Genomic DNA, 26,165 nt, shown 5'->3' on the forward strand with positions numbered 1-26,165 from the left:
TAAGGCGCCTATCGGACTCAGAACGAGAATCATCCGTTTGGCACAAACTTGGGGGCCGAGCTTTTGGGGCTGAAGAAGGAGCGGGGGAGTAGAAAAGGAGACGCGGAGGAGGCGGCGGCGAGCAGAGCCTGGAGGCGAGGAGGCGGAGCAGCACCGCCGAGGAGGCGGCCTCGGCTAGCAGGCGGCGGCGCCGGGCTCTCGGCTGCCCCGGGCCAGACTTGGTGTGGGGGGCGCGTGCGTTACTGTGCGCTGTGGGTCGAGAGACTTGAGCGAAGTTTGAAGGGTAACCGGAGACGCTTGTTGCTCCTCGCCGCAGAAAAAGCCACACCGTTACGTCGCGGCGGGAGAAGGCCGCCCCCCTTGGCGCCCCCGGCCCAGGCAGACGAGTTTGGGCTCCCCGCGACTGATCGAGTGCTGGGCGGAGACGGCTGCGGCGCCCACGCGGCGCGGGCACCCCAGCTGCAGCGCCCTCAGCTCCGCGCCGCCCACGGCCCGGCCCCGGCGCCGGGAGGACTCTCATGAGCCGGGCGCGGCCGCGCCTCCCCAGGTCCAAGCCTCTCTCGGCTGCCTCGTCGCGCTCCTCCGGCTGAGAGCGCCGCTGCACCCGTGGCCGGCGATGCGGGGCCCCGGCGCGGCCGCGTCGCCCCTGGGCCTGTGCACTCTAGTGCTTGCGCTGCTGGGCGCGCTGCCCGCCGGTGCCGGGGCGCAGCCTTACCACGGCGAGAAGGGCATCTCGGTACCGGACCACGGCTTCTGCCAGCCCATCTCCATCCCACTATGCACGGACATTGCCTACAACCAGACCATCCTGCCCAACCTGCTAGGCCACACGAATCAAGAGGACGCGGGCCTCGAGGTACACCAGTTCTACCCGCTGGTGAAGGTGCAGTGTTCTCCCGAGTTGCGCTTCTTCCTGTGCTCTATGTACGCACCCGTGTGCACGGTGCTTGATCAGGCCATCCCGCCGTGCCGTTCTCTGTGCGAGCGTGCCCGCCAGGGCTGCGAAGCGCTCATGAACAAGTTCGGCTTCCAGTGGCCAGAGCGGCTGCGCTGCGAGAACTTCCCGGTGCACGGCGCCGGCGAGATCTGCGTGGGCCAGAACACGTCGGACGGCTCCGGGGGCCCAGGTGGCGGCCCCACAGCCTACCCCACCGCGCCCTACATGCCGGACTTGCCCTTCACCGCGCTGCCCCCGGGGGCCGCTGACGGCAGGGGCCGTTCTGCCTTCCCCTTCTCTTGCCCCCGCCAGCTCAAGGTGCCCCCCTACCTGGGCTACCGCTTCCTGGGCGAGCGCGACTGCGGCGCCCCGTGCGAGCCGGGCCGTGCCAACGGCCTAATGTACTTTAAGGAAGAGGAGAGGCGCTTTGCCCGTCTCTGGGTGGGCGTGTGGTCGGTGCTGTGCTGCGCCTCGACGCTCTTCACCGTGCTCACCTATTTAGTGGACATGAGGCGCTTCAGCTATCCCGAGCGGCCCATCATCTTTCTGTCGGGCTGCTACTTCATGGTGGCCGTGGCGCACGTGGCCGGCTTCCTGCTGGAGGACCGCGCGGTGTGCGTGGAGCGCTTCTCAGAAGACGGCTACCGCACGGTGGCGCAGGGCACCAAGAAGGAGGGTTGCACTATCCTCTTCATGGTGCTGTACTTCTTCGGCATGGCCAGTTCCATCTGGTGGGTCATCCTGTCGCTCACTTGGTTCCTGGCAGCTGGCATGAAGTGGGGCCATGAGGCCATTGAAGCCAACTCTCAGTATTTCCACCTGGCCGCGTGGGCCGTGCCCGCTGTCAAGACCATCACCATCTTGGCCATGGGCCAGGTGGATGGGGACTTGCTCAGTGGGGTTTGCTACGTGGGCCTGTCCAGCGTGGATGCGCTGCGAGGCTTCGTGTTGGCGCCTCTGTTCGTCTACCTCTTCATTGGCACGTCCTTCCTGCTGGCCGGCTTCGTGTCGCTCTTCCGCATCCGCACCATCATGAAGCACGACGGAACCAAGACCGAGAAACTGGAGAAGCTTATGGTGCGCATCGGCGTCTTCAGCGTGCTTTACACTGTGCCGGCGACCATCGTCCTGGCCTGCTACTTCTATGAGCAGGCCTTCCGCGAACACTGGGAGCGCACCTGGCTCCTGCAGACTTGCAAGAGCTACGCGGTGCCCTGCCCGCCTGGCCATTTCCCGCCCATGAGCCCTGACTTCACTGTCTTCATGATCAAGTACCTGATGACCATGATCGTGGGCATCACCACTGGCTTCTGGATCTGGTCCGGCAAGACTCTGCAGTCGTGGCGCCGCTTCTATCACAGACTCAGCCACAGCAGCAAGGGGGAGACTGCGGTATGAGCCCCGGCCCCTCCCCCACCCTCCCTTCCCCCATCCCCTCCGAGGGGGAGAGGCACGGGAAGGAGAGAACTGCTGGGGTGGGGGGTGTCTGTAACCTCCTTGCCCTCCAAGGAGAAGGGACCTGGAAGAGAGATGAGATATGTAGATTTGGGACGAGGGGTGTGTTTGGGTAAGGAGGTCTGGGTGGAAAAACGGTTTGAATGAAAAGACTTCTGGCAAAGACTTTCAGGATGATGATCATGATGATGATGATAACGATGATGCTAATCACGTACGGTATGGGCCGACCGGGGTCTATCAAGATTGAACCCAGCAGAGATTGCTCTGAGTTCTTCCCGGCTCCAGGGCTGAACTGGGACTGTGAGCGGTTCCCCTGCTGCAAGACAAGTGGCCTGTCCTCACTCCTGTGAGGCCCGGGTGAAAGGTACAGCTCTGTCTGCGGCGGCGGCTTTGTTGGGAAAAGGGAGGACTCCCTGCGGTGTCCTTGTCAAGCGGTGGTCAAACCATAATCTCCTTTCACTGGGGCCAAACTGGAGCCCAGATGGGTTAATTTCCAGGGTCAGACATTACAGGCTCTCCTCCCCTGGCCCCTCCCGCCTGTTTTTCCTCTCCTACGCCTTTCAAGTTCTTGTAAAATAAGCATTTGGAAGTCTTGAGAGGCTTGCCTCCTCGAATCCTAATGTGAGGATGCAAAGAAATGAAGATAACATTTCGAGATGAGGCAAAGGAGACGAGTAGTAGGTATTTCTGCTACTTTTTTATTTCCTGCAGAAGGCAGAAGGAAGAAAGAAGGGTGTTTTATTTGGTTTAATACTCTGAAAAGAAGTAATGACTTGTTGCTTTTCAAAACAGGAGTGCATTTTTCCCCTTGTCTTTGTTGTAAGAGACAAAAGAGGAAACAAAAGTGTCTCCCTTTGGAAAGGCATAACTGTGAAGACAGCAACTTTTATAGGCAAAGTAGCACAAATCAGAGGTTTCCTTTTGGATGTTAATTTGGCTGAGATAAACATTCCTTTTTAAGGAAAAGTGAAGGGCAGTGTGCTCCCATACCCCAATCAGGCAGAGGTTCTGATTCGGCTAAAGGAAAATGCAAGGGGTTTTGTTGTATTTGTTTTAAATAAATTTAATTCAGAACACATGATCCTGTCTACAGGCTCTGTTAAAATGTTCAGGGAAATCTCTCCCTTTATTTTTTTTTTCTTCCTATAAACCTACATTTAGGTTTTCTATTTTCTTCCAATTTGAATCCTTCAAGATAAAAGGAAAAGAATAATACCCTCAGCCTCCATAATAAAGAAGTTAAAAAAATTTTTTTTAAGTAAAGAACCATTTTTGTCCTGTTTTCTGAGTTCCATAAATCCGTTTATAAAACATCATGTGTATGCTGACCCTGTTTTTGTGTGGCTGGGTGGGGAGGTGACCTACAGAAATGATAATGAACGAAGCCGACAATTCAAACCATGGGTCCCATTTTTAAGGAAAGTCATTAAAAGAAGGTAAACTTCAAAGTAATTCTGGAGTTCTTTGAAATGTGCTGCATGACTTAAATTTATTAATCTTAAATCATGTACTTTTTTTTTTCTATAATAGAACTCTGATTCTTTTGCATAATGCTCTAAAGCTGAGCAGAGAATCATGGGAGCTAACCTTTACTCCACCTTTGACACCACCCTCCAATCTTGCAACACTATCCTATTTCTCAAAACAAGTTTTAAATGCTGTTTTAAACAGTTTTCAGATCAGAGAGGGTACTGTCAGGAGTACAAGTTACTTTATATATGTAATGTTCACTTGAGTGGAGCTGCTTTTTATATTAAAGTTAACATCAACCTTGTGTTTCTTAAACTTCCAAAATGGTCTCATTTGTCAGATTTAAAACTCCCACTATACAGTTTTTTGGCATCTTTTGTGTTATATCTCTTGCATGTGAAATTTGTAAAATAGAGACAAGTGCAGTATGTATATTTTGTAAATCTCCCATTTTTGTAAGAAAATATATATTGTATTTATACATTTTTACTTTGGGTTTTTGTTTTGTTTTTCCTTTAAAAGTCTACAAGGAAGCCCCACTTTATCACATGTACAGATCACAAAATAAATTTTTTTAATACAAAGTGAATGTTTAGTTTACAATTTCTATATATATTTAAGCTAAAGAACAGAATTTTGTGTTATGAAAAGAAGGTGTGGAGGGACACCATTGGATCTGTCACGTAGATGTTCTATATTAGTGAAGTCTTATTGCCTTTTAAAATATAGTGTAATGAATGCTTTATCTGTCCTTTAATTTTTTTTTCCTGTTGTTGCTGCTTCCTGCCTACTACCTTCCACACAACCCTAAGCCTTTTCACATCTTGCTTTGGATAACTTATTAACTTACTGAAGGTACAGAATAAGCATCTTTTAGAGAGGTGCTATCTGACCCTTCAGAGATGCAGAACATATTTGAAAGAGGACTAGAAAATATTTTTGGTCTGCTTTTCTGGTGATGTTTTTCTTGGGAAGAATTCAGTGAGTTCTTCGTGTGTGTGTGTGTGTGTGTGTGTGTGTGTGTGTGTGTGTGTGTGTGTGTCTTTTTAATTGATGTTTTTGTATTCTAATACACCTTACCTAATTTGTTAATTCTTAAATCCTTTGGGTTCAGGAGGCTGGTCAGATGATTCCAGTTAATAGCAAGGGCCTTTAGTATGGAGGCTTCTCAGCTGTAGGCTTCACTCTACCTTCTAGGTCAACCAAACCAGAGGTCAAGTGATTCCCCGAGGTGGCAGTGACTCAGCAGCTCCGGCAGGAATAGACTCCATGCCTGACCCCAGGATGGCCTCAAGCCACTGAAGCTATTCTTTTCTCTGGTCTGAGAGGCTAACTTTGGAATCAGATTAGACTGAGAAGCCTTCCTAACCAGGCACTTTGATATTAAACAGTCCCTCAGGGAAATGATAAAGGCATTCTAAATACTTCCAATTCCAAGAGCCTCACTAGCTTTAATTTTTTTTTTTTTCCACTCTTCTCTCTTCTTTAAATCAGGTGCCTATTTTCTGGCTTTTCCTAACAGTCGCTCCATTCTTGGACAGCCATCAAGACCCAGCAGCAGACTGGACGCTGCTATTTCTCCTTCCCCACTTCAGCTCTAAGCTTCTGTAGTTCTAAAGCTCAACAGAAACAGTTCCGTTTTTGTTTTAATTAACAGGCTTGCTCACATGGCTGGCGTGTTTTACAAACACGCAGAAGGAAAACCAATGACAGTCCTCACCGGGAGGAGGGAGCCACACCGCTGCACTCTGTGCAGAGCATCTTTTAAGATCCTCCTGGGTTTTGAACATCACAATGAGTGTGAGGTCATCTGAATCTGTGAAGATTTTGGCTTCAAGGAAGGAAAAAAATAGCGACTTAAAGTCTCTTTAGGTTTATCCAGTTTTTGCTCATAAAATGACACCTTTTAGGTTAAAGCATGCCTCTTTTAACACCACACTAATACCGCCTGTTAAGAATGTTTGCTTTTAGAGTAGGTGGAAGGCTCCCAATGGGGTTTTTTGCTCACAAATTAACTGCTAAAGGCACTTAGACCCTTGTGTGGGTAGAGCAGTGTGACTGCTATAAATGTGTCCCCTTACTCTTTTCAGAGCTGCTTCATCCTGAAGGACGCCCAAAGATTGAAGAGCGTTGGTCTTTAGTGAGGGAACAAAGACTGTGTATGAATAAATTACTACCTGCTTTTTTTGTAAGCAAAGATAAAAGTGTTCGGTTTAATTCTTTTCACATTGGGATGCATCCTTACACAGTTGACTCTTACCTAAGAATTTTAGAAGCTCATGGATTTTTAAAGAGGCACATCTTAGCAGAAAATATGTGAGAGAGAGTGCTTGTGAAAGGGCATGTGTAGAGTTTAAAACATTGGCAGCAGTTTGGTGTTAATCCCTAGATAAGGAGCAGAAACACTTGTGAGAATTTTTTGTAGTTTATAAACCAAAATTATTCTACACAATAATCCTACGTAACACGTAATATTTTTAAGTGGGTATGTGGGAAATTATGGCAATAAATAAATGTGCTGTTGACAACATTTTGTAATTAAACAATTTTTTAAGTGCTCTTGATAAAAAATAGTGATATTAGAAATTCTTTGGGGAGAACTATAGGAGGACAGCAGCTGTAGGTTTGAGCCCTGTAATTATACTGGGAAATTCTCTTCTAACTCTCCCATCTTTAATTTCACTGAAAAGGCAAATGGCTATTTATAGATGGTATATTTTTATATATGTATATGTGGGTGGTGAATAAGGTCTACAGGGCTCCAGGAAATCCTAGAGGAGACCACAAGCACACCAATGTGGACTTAATTCATAGGCCTATTCTCTTTTTCTCTTATTTCACCCTTAGTGGCATTAAACTGATTTCATAAAACTCGCTTCTTCAACTGTTTTCAATTTGTGACATTTTTTACATCTGAATCTGTATTCCTCACATTTCATACAAAAATAAACCAGTTAAAAGGGCACCATTAAAATGTCCAGTGTTTTGGGGCACCTGGGTGGCTCAGTCAGTTAAGTGTCCAACTTCAGCTCAGGTCATGATCTCACTGCTTGTGAGTTCGAGCCCCATGTCAGGCTCTGTGCCGACAGCTCACAGCTTGGAGCCTGGAGCCTGCTTTAGATTCTGTCTCCGTCTCTCTGCCCCTTCCCCACTCGCTCTCTGTCTCTTTCTCTCTCAAATATAAATAAAACATTAAAAAATAATAAAGTAAAATGTCCAGTCTTTGATAACCACACATTGTATCTCTTATTCTCTTTGGTTGGAAAAAAAAGCTCAGTCACTTGTGATTTTCTCAATCAGTACAAAAGTGGTAGAAAAAAGGAAGTTTGTCTAAAACAATGGTGGTTTACTATAAGTGATCCAGTTCAAGAAGCACTGCTCAAGAAGTCACTATATAAAAGGTGCTCTGATGGGACTGAAAGGGGACTAGAGGGACACAGATAAAAGTAAGAAAGACAGTCTACCTGGAATAACTTGTGACATAATTCATGGTGAGTAGGGTGTTTCCCAAGGAGGAATAAGCAACTAATTACATTTCTAGACAGAACTTGGTAAGTGTCATTATAGAGGTTCAAGTGCTGTTTGGAATAATATTTACTTGACATATGGTGGCATTTACTACTTTTTTTTTTTTTTTAAACTACTGCAGCGTTTCAGCATTTATTTATTTTTTGGGACAGAGAGAGACAGAGCATGAACGGGGGAGGGGCAGAGAGAGAGGGAGACACAGAATCGGAAACAGGCTCCAGGCTCTGAGCCATCAGACCAGAGCCCGATGCGGGGCTCGAACTCACGGACCGCGAGATAGTGACCTGGCCAAAGTCGGACGCTTAACCGACTGCGCCACCCAGGCGCCCCCATTTACTACTTTTTAAAAGCTGCTTTCACATTCATTATTTGACTGTCCTCATAATTACTATAAGAACCCTTCAATATATAATCATTCCTACCTTATTTTATTTTTTAATTGATGTTCAAAGTACTGTAGTTATATGACAGAGATGTTTTTACTTATTTATTATTTTTTTAAGTTTATTTATTTATTTTGAGAGAGCATGCAAGCCATGAAAGGGCAGAGAGAGAGAATCCCAAACAGGCTCTGCTCAGCATGGAGCCAAATGCAGGGCTCAATCTCACAAACCGTGCAATCATGACGAGGGGCCAAATCAAGAGTCAGACGCTTAACCCACTGAGCCACTTAGGCACCCCTGAGATTTTTTTTTATTAAACTAATCTCTACACCCAATGTAGGGCTCGAACTCACAACCCCAAGATCAAGAGTCACATGCTTCACTGACTGAGCCAGCCAGGAACCCCTATAATAATTTCTATTTTAAAGATGAAGAAGCTGAGAGGCTCAGTGAGGTGAAGTGACACCTGAGGAGAAAGGAATCATTCTCATGTGTGCTCAGATTCTGAACTCAGTGCACTTTCTATAATATGCCACACAACCTGTCCTGAAAAGTGCTATGGAAGTTCAGTGGTAGGAATGACCATTTAATTGCAGGGGCAGGAGGGTGTCCAGCAAGAATACATTTCCCAAGAACCCAGATTATGTGATTCATAATTTGTGCACTCTTATATTGGTTTCTTCACCTCTGTGGGTCTTGCTTTCCTCATCTGGTGAGGGTAACTTGTGAGACAAAGGTCTTCCTCCACCATCCTGTGATTCCAAGCAGCCAGGAGGAAGTATGAACTGGCCCACCCCTTTGTGGATTATCCATAGCTGGTTTGAAATCCCTGTTTTGTTTTGTTTTCTTGTGTTTTTTTCCTGCGGGCCAGTATGTCTTACTTTCTAGCCAACCAAGCCAGTGTGTGCTCTGTGAAGGAAAATGAGGATTACATTGACCTTCACAAGCCCAATTCAAAAAGTAAAATCATTACTGTATTACTATATACTGAAGCCAAAATGTAAGTTTTGGAGTTGTCTAGTCTCTTGAACTGGCTACTGTGTCATTCCTTGCTCTTCTTCATTAGCAATTGCATTCTGCCATCTGATAATTCATCTTCCTCAATACCAAAGGGGTGTTATTGCATGGAATCTTGGTTTCTCTCAAAGACCATGTCTTTATCACAACCAGGTTGGCTGCAGTCTTGTTATCCTGGAATTGCCGTTGCTGGGTGTTTCAGTGCCAAATCAACATTTTATGTGGCTGAAATAATAGGACAGAGGCTCTTGATTTGGATCAGTTACACTCAGCCAAAAACTTGAATGCTTCTCTAGGTCATTGTCCCTAAAGTCTTTTTCAGAAGACTTCAAACTAACAAAATTAAATGGAAGCTATTGTGAGGAATTCAAATGTACTTTAGCTGGGGAGTCTGCTTCACTCTGCAAAGTCCTTTTAGGGAGCTCAAGTCCACCTCTTTTGCATTTCACTTCCTTTAATGCTTCACACCTGCAAATCTCTTTATGTATCTTGACTCTGGCATCAGATTCAGCTTGGACCATTAGAAGTGATCTCTGAGAGATGGGCATTTCAGGAGCAAGAAAGGGCATTTAGGAAGCAGAAACAAAGGCAGGGGAAGATAAAGTTCCATATAGTCCATGAATGAAAACAAGCTGCTCAAATGATCTTCGTGAGACAACAACCTAATACTACTCACCTTTGGAAAACTTGTTCCCCAAACTTCAGCTTGGCCTTGCAGAGGCCAATTCAATCAGAGGGAAAATCATCTTGGGGAGGGTATGACAGGACAGGGAGCAGGAAATATAGTACCAACAATGAAAGTTTGTATGGCATAACTTAGCCCCAATTATATTTTTTTAATTTCCAAAGAAAAATAAATGGCATGTAGCATTTAGTTCCAGTTTCCAGATCTGGGATAGCTGGAAGGAGAGATGGGTGGCAGCTGGTCCCTGAGGTATAGCAGATGTAGGGAACAAGTCCTGGAGCTAAAATCATGAGTTTCTTCAGTGCCAGCAAATTGTTTCTTGAGGAACTAGGACGTGCCAGGTGCTGTGTTAGGCCTTGGGTATAGCACCCTGACTTATGGAAGGTGTTGTCCTTTGTTGAACCTTTGCCAGAGGTCAGCACACACTCCTCACCTCACTTATTTCCCACACCAGCCTCTCAAATGGAGATTGAACCAAAACACCATCTTTTGTGTTACCGATTATCTTTCTCTCCATGATCCTAAAGTACTAACAACAAATGAGGAGCAGTATCTTTATTTTACTTTTATTTTTTTGAGTAGCAGTATCTTGATCACATTCTGAAGATGGGAAATCAGTGAGGCTAAACACAGCCTGTTCAGTGTCATGAGTAATCACAGGCCAGGCCACACTGAAAGTTCCACCCAGGTCTCCCAAAGATTCTGACTCTGGCCATCTTTTCCACAAAGCAGTATGCTTTGAAGATGTGGTATGGCCAGCGGGAGAGAGACCTAAGAGGGAGAAGGGAGTGACAAGTGATTTGGACCAGCTTTGTGAAAGGGAGCGTGACTGTACAAATATGTTGCCAACAACAGTGAAGATTGGCCCTTCTTACTGTGTTAATGATCATTACCTTTATAACTGCTAACATTTATTAAGCATTGACATTATGCTAAGGTCTGAGTATGATACAGTATGGTAGTTTTAATCTACACAAAGTCTTAACCATAGTACTTGGCATCTAACAGAGGTCAGTACACGTCAGCACTATTGTTATTAATATATAATTATTTCATTTATTCTTCACAACAATCCTAGGAGGTAGGTATCATTATTCCTCATTTTACATACAAGGAAACTTGGGCTCTGAAAGGTGAGCCACAGACCAGCAAATTGGCTATAGCTTGTGCCCCTAATCACCATGCTATAAATATTTACTGAGGCCTTAATGTCTTCCATTCTCTATTATTCTTTTTAATTTAACCCAGAATTGAAGAAAGAATAAGTGAAGAAAATATTTCACATCAGGACTGAATGGAATTAAGGAGGGCATTTTCAGTGCTAGTCCCCAGAAAATTTAGGGGTTTTATTTTTGTTTTTTAAGTGAGAAGCAGAAGACTCATAAATGCTGTTTGAATTCTAGAAGGCTCCCTGTTCTTGCATATGCTTCTACATTGGGGTTCAAGGGCCTGGCATCAAGAATGAGCCTGAGAAGTACTTCCCAGAAATCACCAGGAACCATTTGGAAGGTTGGACTAAGAGTCCCTCCAGAGAATTCCTCCATTGCTATGGCTTCTGCCCTTGCTCATTCTAGCCTGAGGATCAGGACACAGGCTTAGTGAGAAGGTTCATGCTGCTTACAAACCAAGAGCCCACTGAACAAGAGCATGAGAACAACAAACCTTAGCAGCATGGAAACCCTCTTTCTAAAGGTCTATTGGAAGAATCACAAGAATCTTCACAGTATTATTATCATATATACCATAGCAGTATTATCATAATGAAATGATAAGATGATAGCTATCCTTTAATGAGTGCTTACAATGGGCAAGTTCTGTGTTAAGCCCTTACATCAACTCACTTAATCCATACATTATAAGGTGGAAATTACTCTCATTCTCATTTTACAGACTCTTAATATGGAATTCTGGAATCAACCTGAGCATTAGCATTGAACATGAGCTCAAATGAGAGCGTGTTCAAGCACCCCATTCTAAATACCCTTTTATTATCCACACTTTACAGAAGGAACAACTGAGGCACAGAGAATTTAGATGGCCCTTAAGGTTATGGAATGGGGAATAATTTAGGTCTACCTCCCATTGGAGTGCTCTTTAACAAACAGGAAATGATTTTGGGGAAAGAGTGAAAACAATTCCAGAGAACACAGTTAAGTTTCTCTTCTTTCTACCACTGGCTCCAGGAACTGTGAATTTTGAAGGCAACACTCTTTTTGTTGTTGTTCTTTTAAAAAAACAAAAAGCAAACAAAAACCCTCAAGAGATAATTTCACAAGTTCCAACAACAACAGCAAATCCAGTGCGTTTGCAGAGAAAGAAGTGAAACATTGCCTCTCTCCTGATGCGTTTTTGCAGGCTTGCAACATTTGCCAGCAAGATAACTGGATTTCCAAAAGAGGGAAGGGTCCAATCACAGGAGACTTTATAGCAGAAACAGGTAAATAAGCAACTCAAAAGGTTTTGCCAGTACAACTGTTTGCTAATCTGCTAATTAAGGCCTGTGAGTTAGATATGATGGGGATATAGAGTCCATTCTTTAGTTTATGGGCCTAGGTGAGCTTTACGTTGCTTAGAAATTATGGATTTCTTTCATAAAAGAAATGAAAGGTTGGTGGTGGTGGTGGCGGCTGCAGTGGTGTGTGTGCGTATGTGTGTATGCAGACTATTTTAAATAAAAGGGGTCTTGTGTGTATGAGACGGTTCAGACTGGTCTTTGATGATCTAAAGGAAGGCAGACTTAAGGAGAAAAAAACCTAAATGTTAAGGTAAGATCTTTTTTCATTTAATTTGTTTTTAAAAAACTGTATCTCACATGTACATCTCCCCTCTTTGTCTCTCTCTTTCTCTATCCTTCACAATTAACATTGAAATACCATAGTTATAGCTGCATATCCCATTGTTAACTTCTGGGTTTCATTCCATGAGGCTTGACATAGATGTCAAATGGATGCACTTGACACCCTTGCACAAAGACACATACCAGCCTAAAAGGAAACTATTTAATTTTTAGCAGAATTCATTCTAAGGATGATTTGTTGCCATTTTCATCACCATTTGCACTTAGCATTTCCAAGGAATTAAATTTGTAAATAGCACACTTTTTTAGGGGAAAGTCAGTCAATGCTGTAATACTTGGCCTGCAGTGCTCTCAGCTTCTAGCATAGCATGCATTTGCCAGTGCTCCCTGTAGCATTCCTGAAAAGCCAAATGGCTTGATAAAGTCCAAGGAACCCCAGAAAATGAGAACAAATGTTTCAAACCAAACCATCCTCTCAAGTCACAAGGAAGTTTCATTTTACTGTTAGTACAAGTGAGTGACAAAAAAGAAGGTTAAAAAATAAACTTTCAAGTTCTCCATTCAGGTCCTGCTTAGGGGATCTCCCCCTATAAAAGTGGATTCTTACTTTATTTAAGGTGGGAATCTATTTCACTGTAAGAGTTAAATGGAACAGCAAGGAAATTCCGTTAGTTCATCTCTGATGAGAGAAAGGCGACCGACAATTCCTCTATTCATTAAGTGGCTTTTGGTCCACAAGTTGTACAAAATGTTTACTTCAGATAACTTAAGTCTCCTTTCAGTTCACGCCACCACTATTATATATTTATAACTGCTCCGTGTTTGTCTCTCAGGATTCCCCAAATCTGTCCAAGCAGTTCAAGTGGCTACCGAAAAAAATCCAAATGCAGTCTTTGCCGTCCAATCAGAATGCTGTCTCAACTGCCTTTTCTTATTTTTAAATTTAAAAAAACACAATTTTCTGTTCGTCAGAACACACCAGGTTTGGGCTCTGCTTATGAATGGAAATACTCAAGTTTTGGGGCACCTCGTTGGCTCAGTTGGTAGAGAATGCAACTTTTAATCTCAGGGTCTTGAGTTCAATCCCCACATTGGGCACAGACATTACCTTAAACAAACAAACAAACAAAAATAACTGCTCTTTAAATAAAAAAAATAAATACTCAACAGTTTCTACCTCCAAGGCACTTACAGCATGTATAGAGGTAAAATTATTTTGTCTCTTACTCTCCTGTCCTGGACACTTGATTTAAAAAATGAAAGAAAGGGTTAGCCTTTTGCATAGTATCAGACTTCAAGAAAAATTAGAATGGAGCTAGCTAGCTTCATTCTCCTTGGGGACACTTCTTTTAACCCAGAGATCTTTCTTACCTGTCACTCTGAACCAAGAAAAAGGAAACACAAAGATGGAATGCATTTAAAAAAAAAAAAAAAAAAGGAGAAAGAAAAAAGAAAAAGATCAAAGGGAAAACCCAGCAAAGAAAGAGAGAGAGCAAGATAGCAAGAGAAAATTCTGAACACAGCACTGCTTCTGAGCCCCTGACACTTTGATTCAGTCATTCCTTCTACAAATATTAGTTGACTTTCTATTGTTATTCTCATTTCCTGTATCCCAGAGTTATAATAAATGGTAACATTGAGGGTTTTGATGCACCAGGCACATATGTAGAGTGTACTAAGCACTGTGCACTTCTTATCTGATTCTCTCCAAACTCTCTGAGATAGATACTATTATTCCCATTTCCCTAAAGCTGAGATATAGGGAAGTTAAGTAACTTGCCAAAGATCCCTTTATTTCTACACTGTATGCATTTTTCTCTTTCTGCTTTCTGCTTTTTTTCCCCCCAACCCTGAGTGCTGAATTGTGGGTATCCATAGAATCAACTGTTTCTTTGAAATATCACCAAAACTGTGATTAACTTCTCTTGGGATTGTGAAATACATTTATTCCAAGTCATGTGTTACTTATTAGCAGGGAATTAGACCCTGCTTTTCCATGATCTATGTTTAATGACTTCATCCCACACGAGAGGGTATCACAGGAGGATCATGGTCACCAGTGGGGAAGCTTATACACTTGAGGAGCCAAAGTGGGTTTGATTTAGCTCACCTCATTGTGTTCTTACATAAAAGGGGTTGCAGGGGAGCCCAATAAGAGCCCCCCACCGGGGCAAAGTGACTCAAGAATTACAATATCCAAGTCCAGATGACCCATTTAATGTACTCCTCAAGTGTTCACCCTGTGTCCAGTCTCCAAACTCTCCCTGAAGATGAGAAATTTGAGAAATAATGACAGATTCTCTAAGAAGTTTGAGAGTTGTTTGGAAAAGATGAGTTAATTGCTCCCTCCAAGCATGAAAAAGTCACCAGTGTTATTCTGGTTTGGGGAAATAACTTCAGCTCACTTGTTGAGTGCAGAGTGCTAAAATGGTCAAGGGACAAAAGAATGTCTCACAGCCAACCTAGGCTGTCACCTCCCAGCTTGAGATGTCCCTTTTCCCAACCAAGGCATCCTGGAATGTTTAAAAGTCCACCCACCAACACTGCTGTTAGAATAAGCAAAGCAGGCATCTCTCTGTCAGAGAACCAGTTATTGTAGCTCCCTCTATGGGACTTGCCTCAGAGAACAGAGGGTGATTACAAGCGAAATCATGCTCCCCTGGAGTTGTCAGCCTTCCCCTACAGCCCAACAGGCTCTGGGCACTTAAGAAGCATCGTGGACCCCTAAGACAAGGTCAGTGGTTTGAGATCCAACAGCTGGTGCTATACATTTTCCTCAGCCAGCAACTGCAATTTATCCTTGGCTCTGTCCTCTCCCTTAACCCCTCCAGTTGGCCAATTAACTTGGATTCTAGTTCTTCCCCATGACTACCATTTCTTGCTTAGATCATGGTAATAGCCCCCTAACTGGTCTCCCTACCTGCATTTTGGTCCCTCCTCCAATTCATCTCCACCCTGTGCCAGAAGAAATCATGGTACATGTAACTATGACTGTCTCTTCCTCACTTAAGACCATAAGCAAAGCATGCAAGTCCTTCCATGACTTCTGCCTACCTCTTCAGCTCATCTCCCAACATTCCCGCTCTGCAGAGAGTACTCTGGTAATGTTGATCTGTTCACAGTTGCCATACATACCCATGTCACAAATTCATTTTTTGAGGAAAGAGAGAATTTGTAGCTATATTGACCACAGAAAGTTAATCAAGCTCTGTACTGGATGAACTCCAGCTCTCTTGCTCCCTGCAAAAATAGACAGGAATGTGGGCTCAGAAGAAAATCAAAGTGAAGGCCTAGATACCTCCATAATCACCCTGGGACATTCCTACACCACCCTGGGACAACTTAAGGAATCCCAACAAGAAAGAACATTACTGGGGGAGCCACCAAGGCTGACTGAGGTGGCTCAGTCAGTTGAGCGTCTGACTTCGGCTCAGGTCACGATCTCACGGTCAGTCAAGCCCCGTGTGGGGCTCTGTGCTGACAGCTCAGCGCCTGGAGCCTGCTTCAGATTCTGTGTCTCCCTCTCTCTCTGCCCCTCCCCCAGTCATGCTCTGTCTCTCTCTCTCTCTCTGTCAAAAATAAACAAACAAACAAAAAAAAAACATAAAAAAAAAAAAGAAGGAACATTACTGGACTAAATAAATAAATAAAAATAAAATTAAATTAAAAAAGAGCATTAAGTATTATTATGCCTAGGCAGTGATTTTTCTTATATTTACCTTCTAGTGCCCAGCACAATATCTAGTACCTGGAGATGCTCAGTGTATTGTGTTGATAGTATCCACCCAAAGTTCATGTCCTTCCCAGAACCTCAGAATGCAAACTTATTTGGAAATAGGGTTATTGCAGATGTAGTTAATTAAGTTAAAATGAGGTCATATGAGAATAGGGTGGGCTTTTAATCCAATATGATTGTTGTCCTTACAAGAAGAGATAGAAAGACACTCCAGGAGAATGCCATGTGATGACAGAGGCAGAAATTGGCCTGGTGTGTCTACAAAGCAAGGACATCCACGGATTGCTGGCAACCACCAGAAGCTAGAGGAGGCAAGGAAGTGTCTTCCTCTAGAAACTTCAGAAAAAGCATGGTATTATTGGTACCTTTTTTTAAACTTCTAGCCTCCAGAACTGAGAGAGAATAAATTTCTGTTGTTTTAAGCCACCTTGTGTGTGGTAATTTGTTACACCAACCCTAGGAAAATAGTATACTCAGTGAATAAGTCTGTTGGATAAATAAATACAAGAATAAATGAATGGATCACATCTGGAAAATTATTCGGAGCCAAATAATGTATTAGCACCCTTAGAGATATAATTTGTATGTTATCAGCCAAAATCTATTCCCATTGCCCCATGACCCTATAACTAGATTAGAGCTGAATGCATAGTTGGAACTCCAAAATGCTAGTCTTTCTCTAGACTGGCTACAATACCTTGCTATAGCTAGAGAACAAAACTAAGAACCCAGAGTTCAAGGAATCACAGATCCTTTTGAAAATCTGACGGAAACTATGGGCTGAGTCCCCAGAAAAATGCAAGTGCATTCATATATGCCCAAGACTTCAGGCAATTTCCTCCTACTTCCCCAAACTCATTGAACCAAGATTTGAGAATTCCTAAATTAGAAGATACAAGTAGAATGTTTAGGAATTTTCACCAATTTTTTGGACACATGGAAAACAGAAAGGCAAGTTCCCTGTTTACACCATGCCATGGGGTGTCTGGGTGGCTCAGTCGGTTAAGCGTCTGACTTCAGCTCAGGTCATGATTTCCCCATTTGTGGGTTCAAGCCCCACATTAGGCTCTGTGCTAACAGCTCAGAGCCTGGAGCCTGCTTCAGATTCTGTGTCTCCCACTCTCTCTGCCCCTCCCCCACTCATGCTCTGTCTCTCTTGCTCTCAAAAATGAATAAATGTTAAAAACAATCTAATAAATTAGGTCATCCCAAATCAAGAGGGTCCCATTACTTGGAATGGGCTCAGATGGCTCATCTAAGAGTCATAATGGACCACAGGAGAGCGACCTGGCCTGGAAATGTAGGGACCTGAATTCCATTAATTTAATGGAATTCATTTAATTCTTTTATTCCTTCTGTCTTCCATTCACACCCATACCACTAAAATAAGGTTGCTTTTAGGGTCAAAGGACAGGTTAATGAGATAATGTTGGTAAAGCACTTTGCCCTCAGGAAAATGTTGCTTTGTAAACATGAGATATTATTAGACTTTATCAAACTTCAGCCCAGCCAGCAGTGGCCCAGACAGTGGTGAGTCCTCTTTTTTATTTACTGTTTGGCCAAATTGGGTTCTTTCTCTAAGGCAGTGTATGAGGTCTCCTGATGGCTGGTATAGAGGACCTGATAAGTGGACCCTATCACCTCCCCTTGAACAGTGCAAACAGATCATTTGACTACATTTGATCAAAGTCCCCATCCTTTACTAACAGGCCCAAATCTCTTTGTGCATACATATTAAAGCAATAATCTTTAGGGAATTCTTCCTTTCCTGTGTGTGTTAATTTCAATGTGAATTATTCAAATATATCAACAAGAAAATAAATCTTATTTCATGTTCGGTGGTTGTGATTTTTTAATTACTTCTTAGGAATGATTTCATAGAACTTCCCCCTTTATTTCTGCTGTTCTTGGCCAATTTGAAAAAGGAGAAAAACATGATGATCACTGGTTTCAAAGACATTGGTTTTAGAACTTATTAAAAGTAACAAAAAGAAAAGAGTAATTTCTACAATTAGCAAATTGTAGTCAAACTTAAATGTTTCAGACTAACATTTTCTAGCCTCCCAAAAAAAAGGGGGGGGAGGGGGGGAAAGAAAGGAATTGCTTGAGTTCTATGGAAATTTGTTTTAAAAAAATCTCAAGGGAGCTTTTTTCATCATCAGAATTGACAAGGACAGAATGAACTGAGAAAAACCTAAAATGACAGCAGTAATTTTCATCAACATGAAGATGACATAGAATCTTAACTCAGACCCTTAAGAAATCCCACTACAAAGGAAAAAGAGTTCTCCCACAATTACCCACTCCTCATGCACACATACTAAGGGTACCTGACAGATGACATTAGCTAGTGCTCTGCATTTGGTCAAATACCATTTCACCAAATTGCACCAGTCAGACTTATTAACCATAAAGATGAACTTGCAAAGAGATTGTTGAATCCTAACAATAGAGTATGAGAATTTTCTCTTCTTCCATCCCTCCTCCCTCTCCATCTCCCTCCCTCCTTCCTATTATGTACCAGGCACTGTGCTAAGTAAGGGTTAATGATGTACATTCTACTACCTATAAGATTAGTATTTAAATCATTTAGATTGCAGATCTTGCAACTTTTGGATAGATAGAGATGTACCTTGGGAAGAGGAAATTGTGTTTGGTGTGGCGGGGGACTGGGGGAGTGGAGGAGCAAGAGAAGGATAATTTGTAAGAATGGTTGCCTTTGGAAGGTCCTATTTGAGACACAAGTTTGAAAGGTGAAATTATTTTCTACTGCTAATATTCTCACCATTTTGCTTCCTCCCCTTTTCTCTCCAGTAAATCAAATATTTACCAGTTACTCAGCACTATCTTAAATGACCCCCCAACCTATGATACATGATCTATGTGTATCCGGGATACATGTATTTATATTACAGGCAGTAAAGGCATGGTAGTCTCCAAACTTTGCCTCTCAGAATACTGTGTCCTAAGAACATTTATGCCTCATCAAAAAGGAGGAAGAATGAATGAAAGAGAACCCCAGTAGGTTTTAGAAAAAGTATACATGAAAGTTGTTTAAATACATATTTAAATTTGCTAAAAATAGCTCTGATTGCAGGAGAAAATTAATTAAAGTAGACGAAAAGCTTCTAATCAGATTTATGCTATCTGATCCTGTAATTAGACCTGGCTTTTAGGCCATCCTAATAAGTTTATTTGAAAAGGAAGAGAGATCATTGTTTATTGGAATGGCAATAATTTGGGTTTCTTTAATTGACTCCTGGTGTGAATACGTTGATGCCTGCTGTTCTCTAAGAGGCAGCATGGAAAGTTTCCAGGAAAAGTTCACATTCCAGTGGCGGCTTTGGAATCTACTTTCCAATGCAACCCAAGTCTGCCATTGGGGCTTGAATTCGTCCCAACAAAACGCCAACTTTCAAAGGCAGCCTCACCAGGCAGCAATCATCATGGCTACGCCAGGGGGCTGGATAAGGAGCCCAGTTTTGAGCTGGGCCATCAAGATAATAGAGCGCATTTCCGAAATCTTACCTTCCCTATGTCCAAAGCACTAAAAAGCACAAAGGGTGCCAAAGGCTGTGACTTCAGGAGCCAACAGTCAGGATTTGTAGACAGCATTAACATTCTGACATTGTCAGCCGCAAAAGAGCTGCAATGAAGGGGGAGAGAGGAGTACTAGATCTTTCTCCTCCCAGAGCTCCCAAATTCCCAAAAGCAGTTTTGTCAGTTGCCTGCTAGAAACGAGTACATTCCATAGGAAATTAATAAGGTGCAAAATAAAAATAATCCATAACTCATTTGAAAGCAGAATGCATTTTGAAGTCTCTCACTACTTTAAGTGCTAGTAAATCGATGTTTTCTTTATAGGGCGTTTTGGTCAGAAAGAAGGTAGAGACCCCTGGGTGGCTCTGTTGGTTAAGTGTCCGACTTTGGCTCAGGTCATGATCTCACAGCTCATGAGTTCAAGCCTCACATCGGGCTCTGTGCTGACAGCTCAGAGCCAGGAGCCTGCTTAGGATTCTGTGTCTCCCTTGCCTGCTTGTGCTCTGTCTCTCTCTCTCTCTCAAAAATAAAGATTAGAAAAAAAATTCTTCAATAAAATTTTTTTTTAAAAAGAAAGAAGGTAGAGAAGAGAGGTCCTGAAAGAGGAAGTGGGGATTTCAAATCCTGGTTTGACCCTGAAGACCTAACAGATGACCAACTCTCTATACATGATCATAATGGCAACTCTCCTCCCTTCTTCTAAGAACATCCAGCATGCAACCCCACCATGTTGGTATAGCACTAATCATGGCCCTCTCCCTGACCCAGTCCCCCTGAACATAGTTAATCATTTGAAGGTAGGCATCTGACCCACGCTGGGTCACATTGAGCTTTTCCCAAGGAATTAGAACTGGAGCTAAAGAAGAAGTCAGTCTCTCTCTGGGTCTCTGGGCTGTGGGATGTAAAGTCCAAGAGCCATTAAATGCCATCTCACTGGCTTCAGAAATGAAAGGCAGAATAGCATCCCAGTACCATTCAGGTCCCTGATTCTGCTTGTTCCTGAGATGTAGCTCAATGTCATCACCATCATACTAGTTAACCCTTTTTGCTTAATCTAATTTGCATTGGGTTTCTGTCCTTTGTAACCAAAAGAGTCCCGACCAATAAAACACACCTTTCTGTTTAAAAAAATAAATGTTTAAAGAAATAATTAGAATAAGAAAATAATTAGGATGTCTTTCTAATAATCTTCTAGGTCTTCTTCCTCTTCTCCACAGGATTTTCCTGATCTTTACTGCCTAAAATGCCTCTTATCGTGGAGAATATCTGATAGTGCCAACTTCTAAAGCATAGTGGTAACTGGGAAAGAGGTGGGAAATAAAGCAAATGAAAGAGTAGATCTGAAATGCATTGAGGACACCTACCTGGCACCTCCAGAAGGACTGGGTCCAAGTCCTCCAAGAAGCAGACACGAAGACAGGATTAGATGTGCAAGAGATTTATTAGGAAAAACACCTGTGAGGGAAAATGGGGAGGGAGCCAGGAGAAATGTCAGACTGGGGACAGGTCTGACCTTGTGAAGGAGAGGGGTAAAGGAGGAAAGTTAAGATGGAACTATCTTAGACTGTTTTGCAGTTTTAAGAAATTCTTTTTTTTTTTTTAATGTTTATTTTTGAGAGAGAGTGGGGGGAAAGGGCAGAGAAAGGGAGGGGGGAGGACAGAGGATCTGAAGCAGGCTCTGTGCTAAGAGCAGAGAGCTCGATGCAGGGCTCGAACTCACAAACTGTGAGATCATGACCTGACCCTAAGTTGGACACTTAACCAACTGAGCCACCCAGGCACCCCAGTCCTAAAATATTCTTTAAAGGTTTGGCAAGGCGGGGGCGTCTGGCTGGCTAAGTTGATAAAGCATGCGACTCTCGATCTAGAGATCATAAGTTCAAGCCCCATGTTGCGCATAGAGCCTATCTGGAACAAAAAAAAAAAAAAAAAGTTCGGCAAGGCAGCCAGGAGTCCTTGAGACAAAGTTACCCACCGGAGGAGTCTCCCATCTGCAGTGTCTCCCAAGAACAAGCCCGCCCGCTACAGTATTGCTGTCATACTCAGTCATCAGCTAGGAGCAGCCTGTGGGAAGCTTGGAAGCAGGACAACTGCAGTGATGGATTTCAGAGCAGGCAACTGGGGCCCTCAGTCAATTATGCTGTGCACAGTTGGAGATCTGAGAGGTACTTTTTCATGGTCACCATGGTCTGCCTCTTCTCTCCACAGGGCCTCATTCAGCACCTATTTCTTCAATGTCCACTTGAATGCCACCCGCTCCTCTGCCCTGATTTATACAAGCAGAAGTATTCTATTCCTCTGGATTCCCACAGCATTTGCTCCATCCTTCTCTTACACAACCTAATACTTTCTACCTTCTGTTACTTTCTTGCAATACTTTCTATTTTATATTGTGAGTGATATATGCGGCCCACCCAGATACAACTAACCCCTGTAAGCCACTATTCTATTAGGGGACCAAAGTGGGAGTAGAGGCTGCTTACTTTATTTGCCTACTCTGGGCACTTGAATTTTGACCTGAATACTCAGAGTTTACTTCATTTAGGCAGTTGCTTTATTCCCTCTAGTCTCAGACTCGTATTTGTTCACATCTTAACATTTCTAAAATTGGGAGGCCACTTAGAACTTATGTTAAAAGAAATTTGCCACCTGCTGGCAGGAGAGTAAGTTGAGACAGAGCTGTTACTGTCTGCCCATGGGAGGACTTAGCACGGCATATTTACAATAAGTGAAGCAAATATTTATTGCTGAAGGCATGACTACACTTTCATGTTTTCTAGCAAAACAACAGCCAAGCACTCCAGAGGACCCTAGAAGAGGATTGCTGGTCTACACAATGGGCATAGTAATTACATACAATAAAAACTGACAGACATCTCAGGAGAAATAGCAGAATTTTTAAAGTTAAGTTGGTATGATTAACTCATTCATCACAAAATGATTCTCAGGCACCAAAAATTTTTACAACCTTCTTTATAACTTTCACAAGAAGCTGTTTACCTTGTAGAAAGGGTTAATTTAATTAACAGTAGAACAAAATTATTAATTTAACCAAATAGGGAATACAAATGAAACCCTGGTATTCTACAATATAGCTAACAAGTAGACTGCCTAAGCCTACGTTTGCTAAGAAAGTCAAGATCACTAGGCCAGGTGATAAAAAGCAGAGGATCCTCGTGATGCTATCTATGCACAACTGTCAATGGTCACAAAGGATTCAGAAGAATCCATAGGCTGAATCTGAAAGAGGTTTGTTCTTGGGGTGCCTGGCACAGTTGGTAAAGCATGTGACTCTGGTCTCAGGGTTGTGAGTTCAAGCCCCATGTTGGGTGTGGAGATTACTTAAAAGTAAAACTTTCAGGGGTGTCTGGATGGCTCAGCTGGTTAAGCTTCCAACTCTTAATTTCAGCTCAGGTCATGATTCCTGGGTTGTGGGATTGAGCCTTGCATCAGGCTCTACAATAAGCACAGGGTCTGCTTAAGACTCTCTCTCAGGGTGCCTAGGTGGCTCAGTCGGTTAAGCATCCAACTTTGGCTCAGGTCATGGTCTCATGGTTCATGGGTTCGAGCCCTGTGTCAGGCTCTGTGCTGGTAAGCTCAGAGCCTGGAGCCTGCTTCAGCTTCTGTGTCTCTCTCTCTGCGCCTCCCCTGCTCGCACTCTGTCTCTCAAAAAAATGAATAAATGTAAAATAAAAATTAAAAAAAAAGACTCTCTCTGGCTCTCTCTCTCTCCCTCTCCATCCCTCTCCCCTGCTCTGCTCTCTTTCTAAAAAAACTAAAAAACAAAACAAAACAAAAAAACACTTTAAGAAAAAAGTGAAGAGGTTTTTCTCAAACATTGAGTGAGGTACTGAAAAAGAATGTACAAATAAGTGTTATATTTATAGTAGTCTTTTCCCCCTTAAAACCTGTTATTATATTATCAGTGTATCTAAAAATGTATGGCATCTCGAACTTGAGGAACTAGGGTTACTATAATAACAATGGAATAGTTCTTCAACTTTTGACTTTAGGTTGATGCCAAAATGATTTGTTAAGAATGACTAAATGCAAACTCTGTAATAAGAATTCTGTACAGTTTAAATATTGAGTTGGCAAAGCTCAGTACCAATGGTCATCAATTTGCTGGTTCAGTTTACAATGGTTCAACTTCAATGTTTCAACTTTATGATGATGTGAAAACAAGGTACACTCAGCAGAAAGTGTGCTTAAAATTTTTAATTTTGATCTTTTCCCAGGCTGGTGATATGCAGTATGATATTCTCTCATGATGTCTGGGCAGCAGCGAGCTATAGCTCCCCATCAGACCATGATCAGGAGGGTAAACAACTGATATGCCAACCACCATTCTCCACCCATACAACCATTCTGTTTTTCACTTCCATTTCATTATTCAATAAAATTGCTTGAGATATTCAATGCTTTATTGTAAAATAGGCTTCGTGTTAGATGATTTTGCCCAGATTTAGGCTTATGTAAGTGTTCTGAGCATGTTTAAGGTAGGCTGGGCCAACTGGTGATGTTCAGCAGGTTGGGTATGTTAGTTGCATTTTTAACTTATAAAATTTTCAACTTACAATGAGTTTATTGGGACTTAACCCCATCGTAAGTTGAGGAAGATCTGTATATGCATCACAATTCACTCTCCCTCCATTGCCTATGGGAGACATAACTGATCAGCCATGGAACTCCTTTTTGCTAGGCCACAACTCTGCAGAATTATTCTCAATTAAGTGTTCTAGGAAGCCACTACCAACTGATTGGATTTAGTACCAAATAAAAAACCTGTTTGCCATCCCTATGTTCTTATGTGGAATTATCTCCAAAGAATATACAAGGGGTTCTGACACCAGTCTCCTCTCTCTCCACCCTGAGAGATTAGTGAAAGCTTACAATAGCATGGCCAAAGAACCATTTGCGGTTCAGCTTGGAATCTTCTTGCAGGTTCTAGAATCTATAGACCTAGTGTCCCACATTGTTTTAAGCCATCCCACCCTGTTACTAATCACAAAAAGGTGTGATTTTCTTCCTTAAAATATGCCCTACAATGCTTGCTGCCTGTTCTGCTAACTAATGAAAATGGCAGTGTGGTACTTCATAAAATTTAACACTCTCACCAAGTGTTCTGTGTCTTAATTCTCTTGGTCTTTAATCAGAGTGTGCGATCCTCTGTTAGGAAGGATAAGAATCACTCCTGCTTAGAACTGAAGCTGAAAATGTATCCCTTATTTCAGGGTAGCTTGAAATTTTTTGTGCCATACCATCAAGCTCCTCCTGGGGAAAAGCAACTCAGGGTATTACTATTTAATCATGCCAAGTAACATATAGGCTTATTGGAGCATGTCTTATTTTCCCTTGCTAGGCTGTGAGCCTCCTGAGCCCAGGGACTGTACTATTTATGTATCCCAATTATACCATCTTATATCAAAACTTCATATAGAAGTTGCTCAATAATTTTTTTCAGAAAGGGGCTCAAAGGGGAGAGAATTCTTTTACAGTACTGGGTTACATCTCCATTGTAATCTGTTGTGACTCTTGGATCTGAGGAAGGATTAAAAGAATTTTGTTTCTATAAATATTAACCTCCTCATCTCCATCCCCAAGAATCCCTGATATTCAAGGAATTCCTCAGCCTAAAAAATAACCTTTCATTTGCTCCATCTATGGTTCTCAATGCTGGCTGAACATTAGACTCACCTGGAGAACTCCTAAAAATCATAGTACCAGGGCCCTAGCTCAGAATAATTTAAGCAGATTCTGTGGGGGTGAGGGCACTGGCACATCATTTCTCCTAGTTTGTGCAACAGCCCCACAGGATAGGTGCTATTATTCCCATTTTCCAGGTGAGAAAACTGAGGTTCTGGGAGGGTAGGAATTTTCCCATTACACATCTAATAGGAGATAGAACAAGACTGGTTCCCAAATAGCTCCCAAATGTGTGATGTTTTTGATAAGTGCCCTCCTTAACATATTTTAACAACATGTGAGGTAGTGCCACTGAAAGCCCTTGCCCAGCTAAGCTGTGGACAAGCTGGCATCAGATACAGAGAGCCATTCATCCACACACAGCAGCAGGAGAGGACCTTCACTTGCCCAAGCAGAGCAGGCACAAACCTTAACTGTCTCTGAATTGTGAACTGTCCTGTTACATCTCAGCACCATGACCAGGATGACTGTTTTCTCTTGAGAAACCATAAAGTTAGGGAAACACAAATACTAGGGCTGGATGGCCAGCCAAAAGTCAACATCTTTTGTAAATATTCTTGAAGTTTGAACATTTTTAGTTCCTGAATGATGCTGCTATGTATTTAGATTTCAGTGAGTGTAAGTGCATGGGATAAGGTTTGATTTTTAACAAGATAAGATGATTTAAATGGATTGATATGGGGAAACCAAAAGTGAGAACAGCTTGCCTTCTTTCTCATCTCTACTTCGGTGCTTTCACTTGATATATTCCCTAGACAAAACAAGAAAACTCAAAGCAACTCTCAAGAAGACTAAATAATTTCCTCTAAGAATGCCCATCTTTATTAAAGAATTTAATAAACGTTTTTTCCCCCAAATGTTGCACAAATGGCTACTTTTTCCTGCTATTCTGAAGCTACTGAGACATC

The 26,165-nt window shown here is 42.7% G+C and overlaps 1 protein-coding gene across 2 annotated transcripts; it reads left to right on the plus strand.

Annotated features, from left to right (window-relative positions):
- The first annotated feature begins 316 nt into the window (after positions 1–316).
- On the plus strand, positions 317–23,970 carry FZD7 (frizzled class receptor 7). 2 transcript variants are annotated; one of them, XM_086719292.1, is made up of 3 exons: positions 317–2,329; positions 11,834–11,915; positions 23,790–23,970. In XM_086719292.1, exons 1-3 carry the CDS (start codon positions 617–619, stop codon positions 23,795–23,797), a joined length of 1,803 nt encoding a protein of 600 aa, XP_086575418.1. In that variant the 5' UTR covers positions 317–616; the 3' UTR covers positions 23,798–23,970. The 2 variants fall into 2 exon arrangements, with proteins under 2 accessions (XP_086575418.1, XP_025790948.2); XM_025935163.2 differs by lacking the exons at positions 11,834–11,915; positions 23,790–23,970 and adding an exon at positions 5,523–6,830.
- The last annotated feature ends 2,195 nt before the right edge of the window (positions 23,971–26,165 follow it).

Source organism: Puma concolor, chromosome C1 (genome assembly GCF_028749965.1).
Source record: "Puma concolor isolate L17-30 chromosome C1, mPumCon1.1.hap2, whole genome shotgun sequence".
NCBI classification, from domain to species: Eukaryota; Metazoa; Chordata; class Mammalia; order Carnivora; family Felidae; genus Puma; species Puma concolor.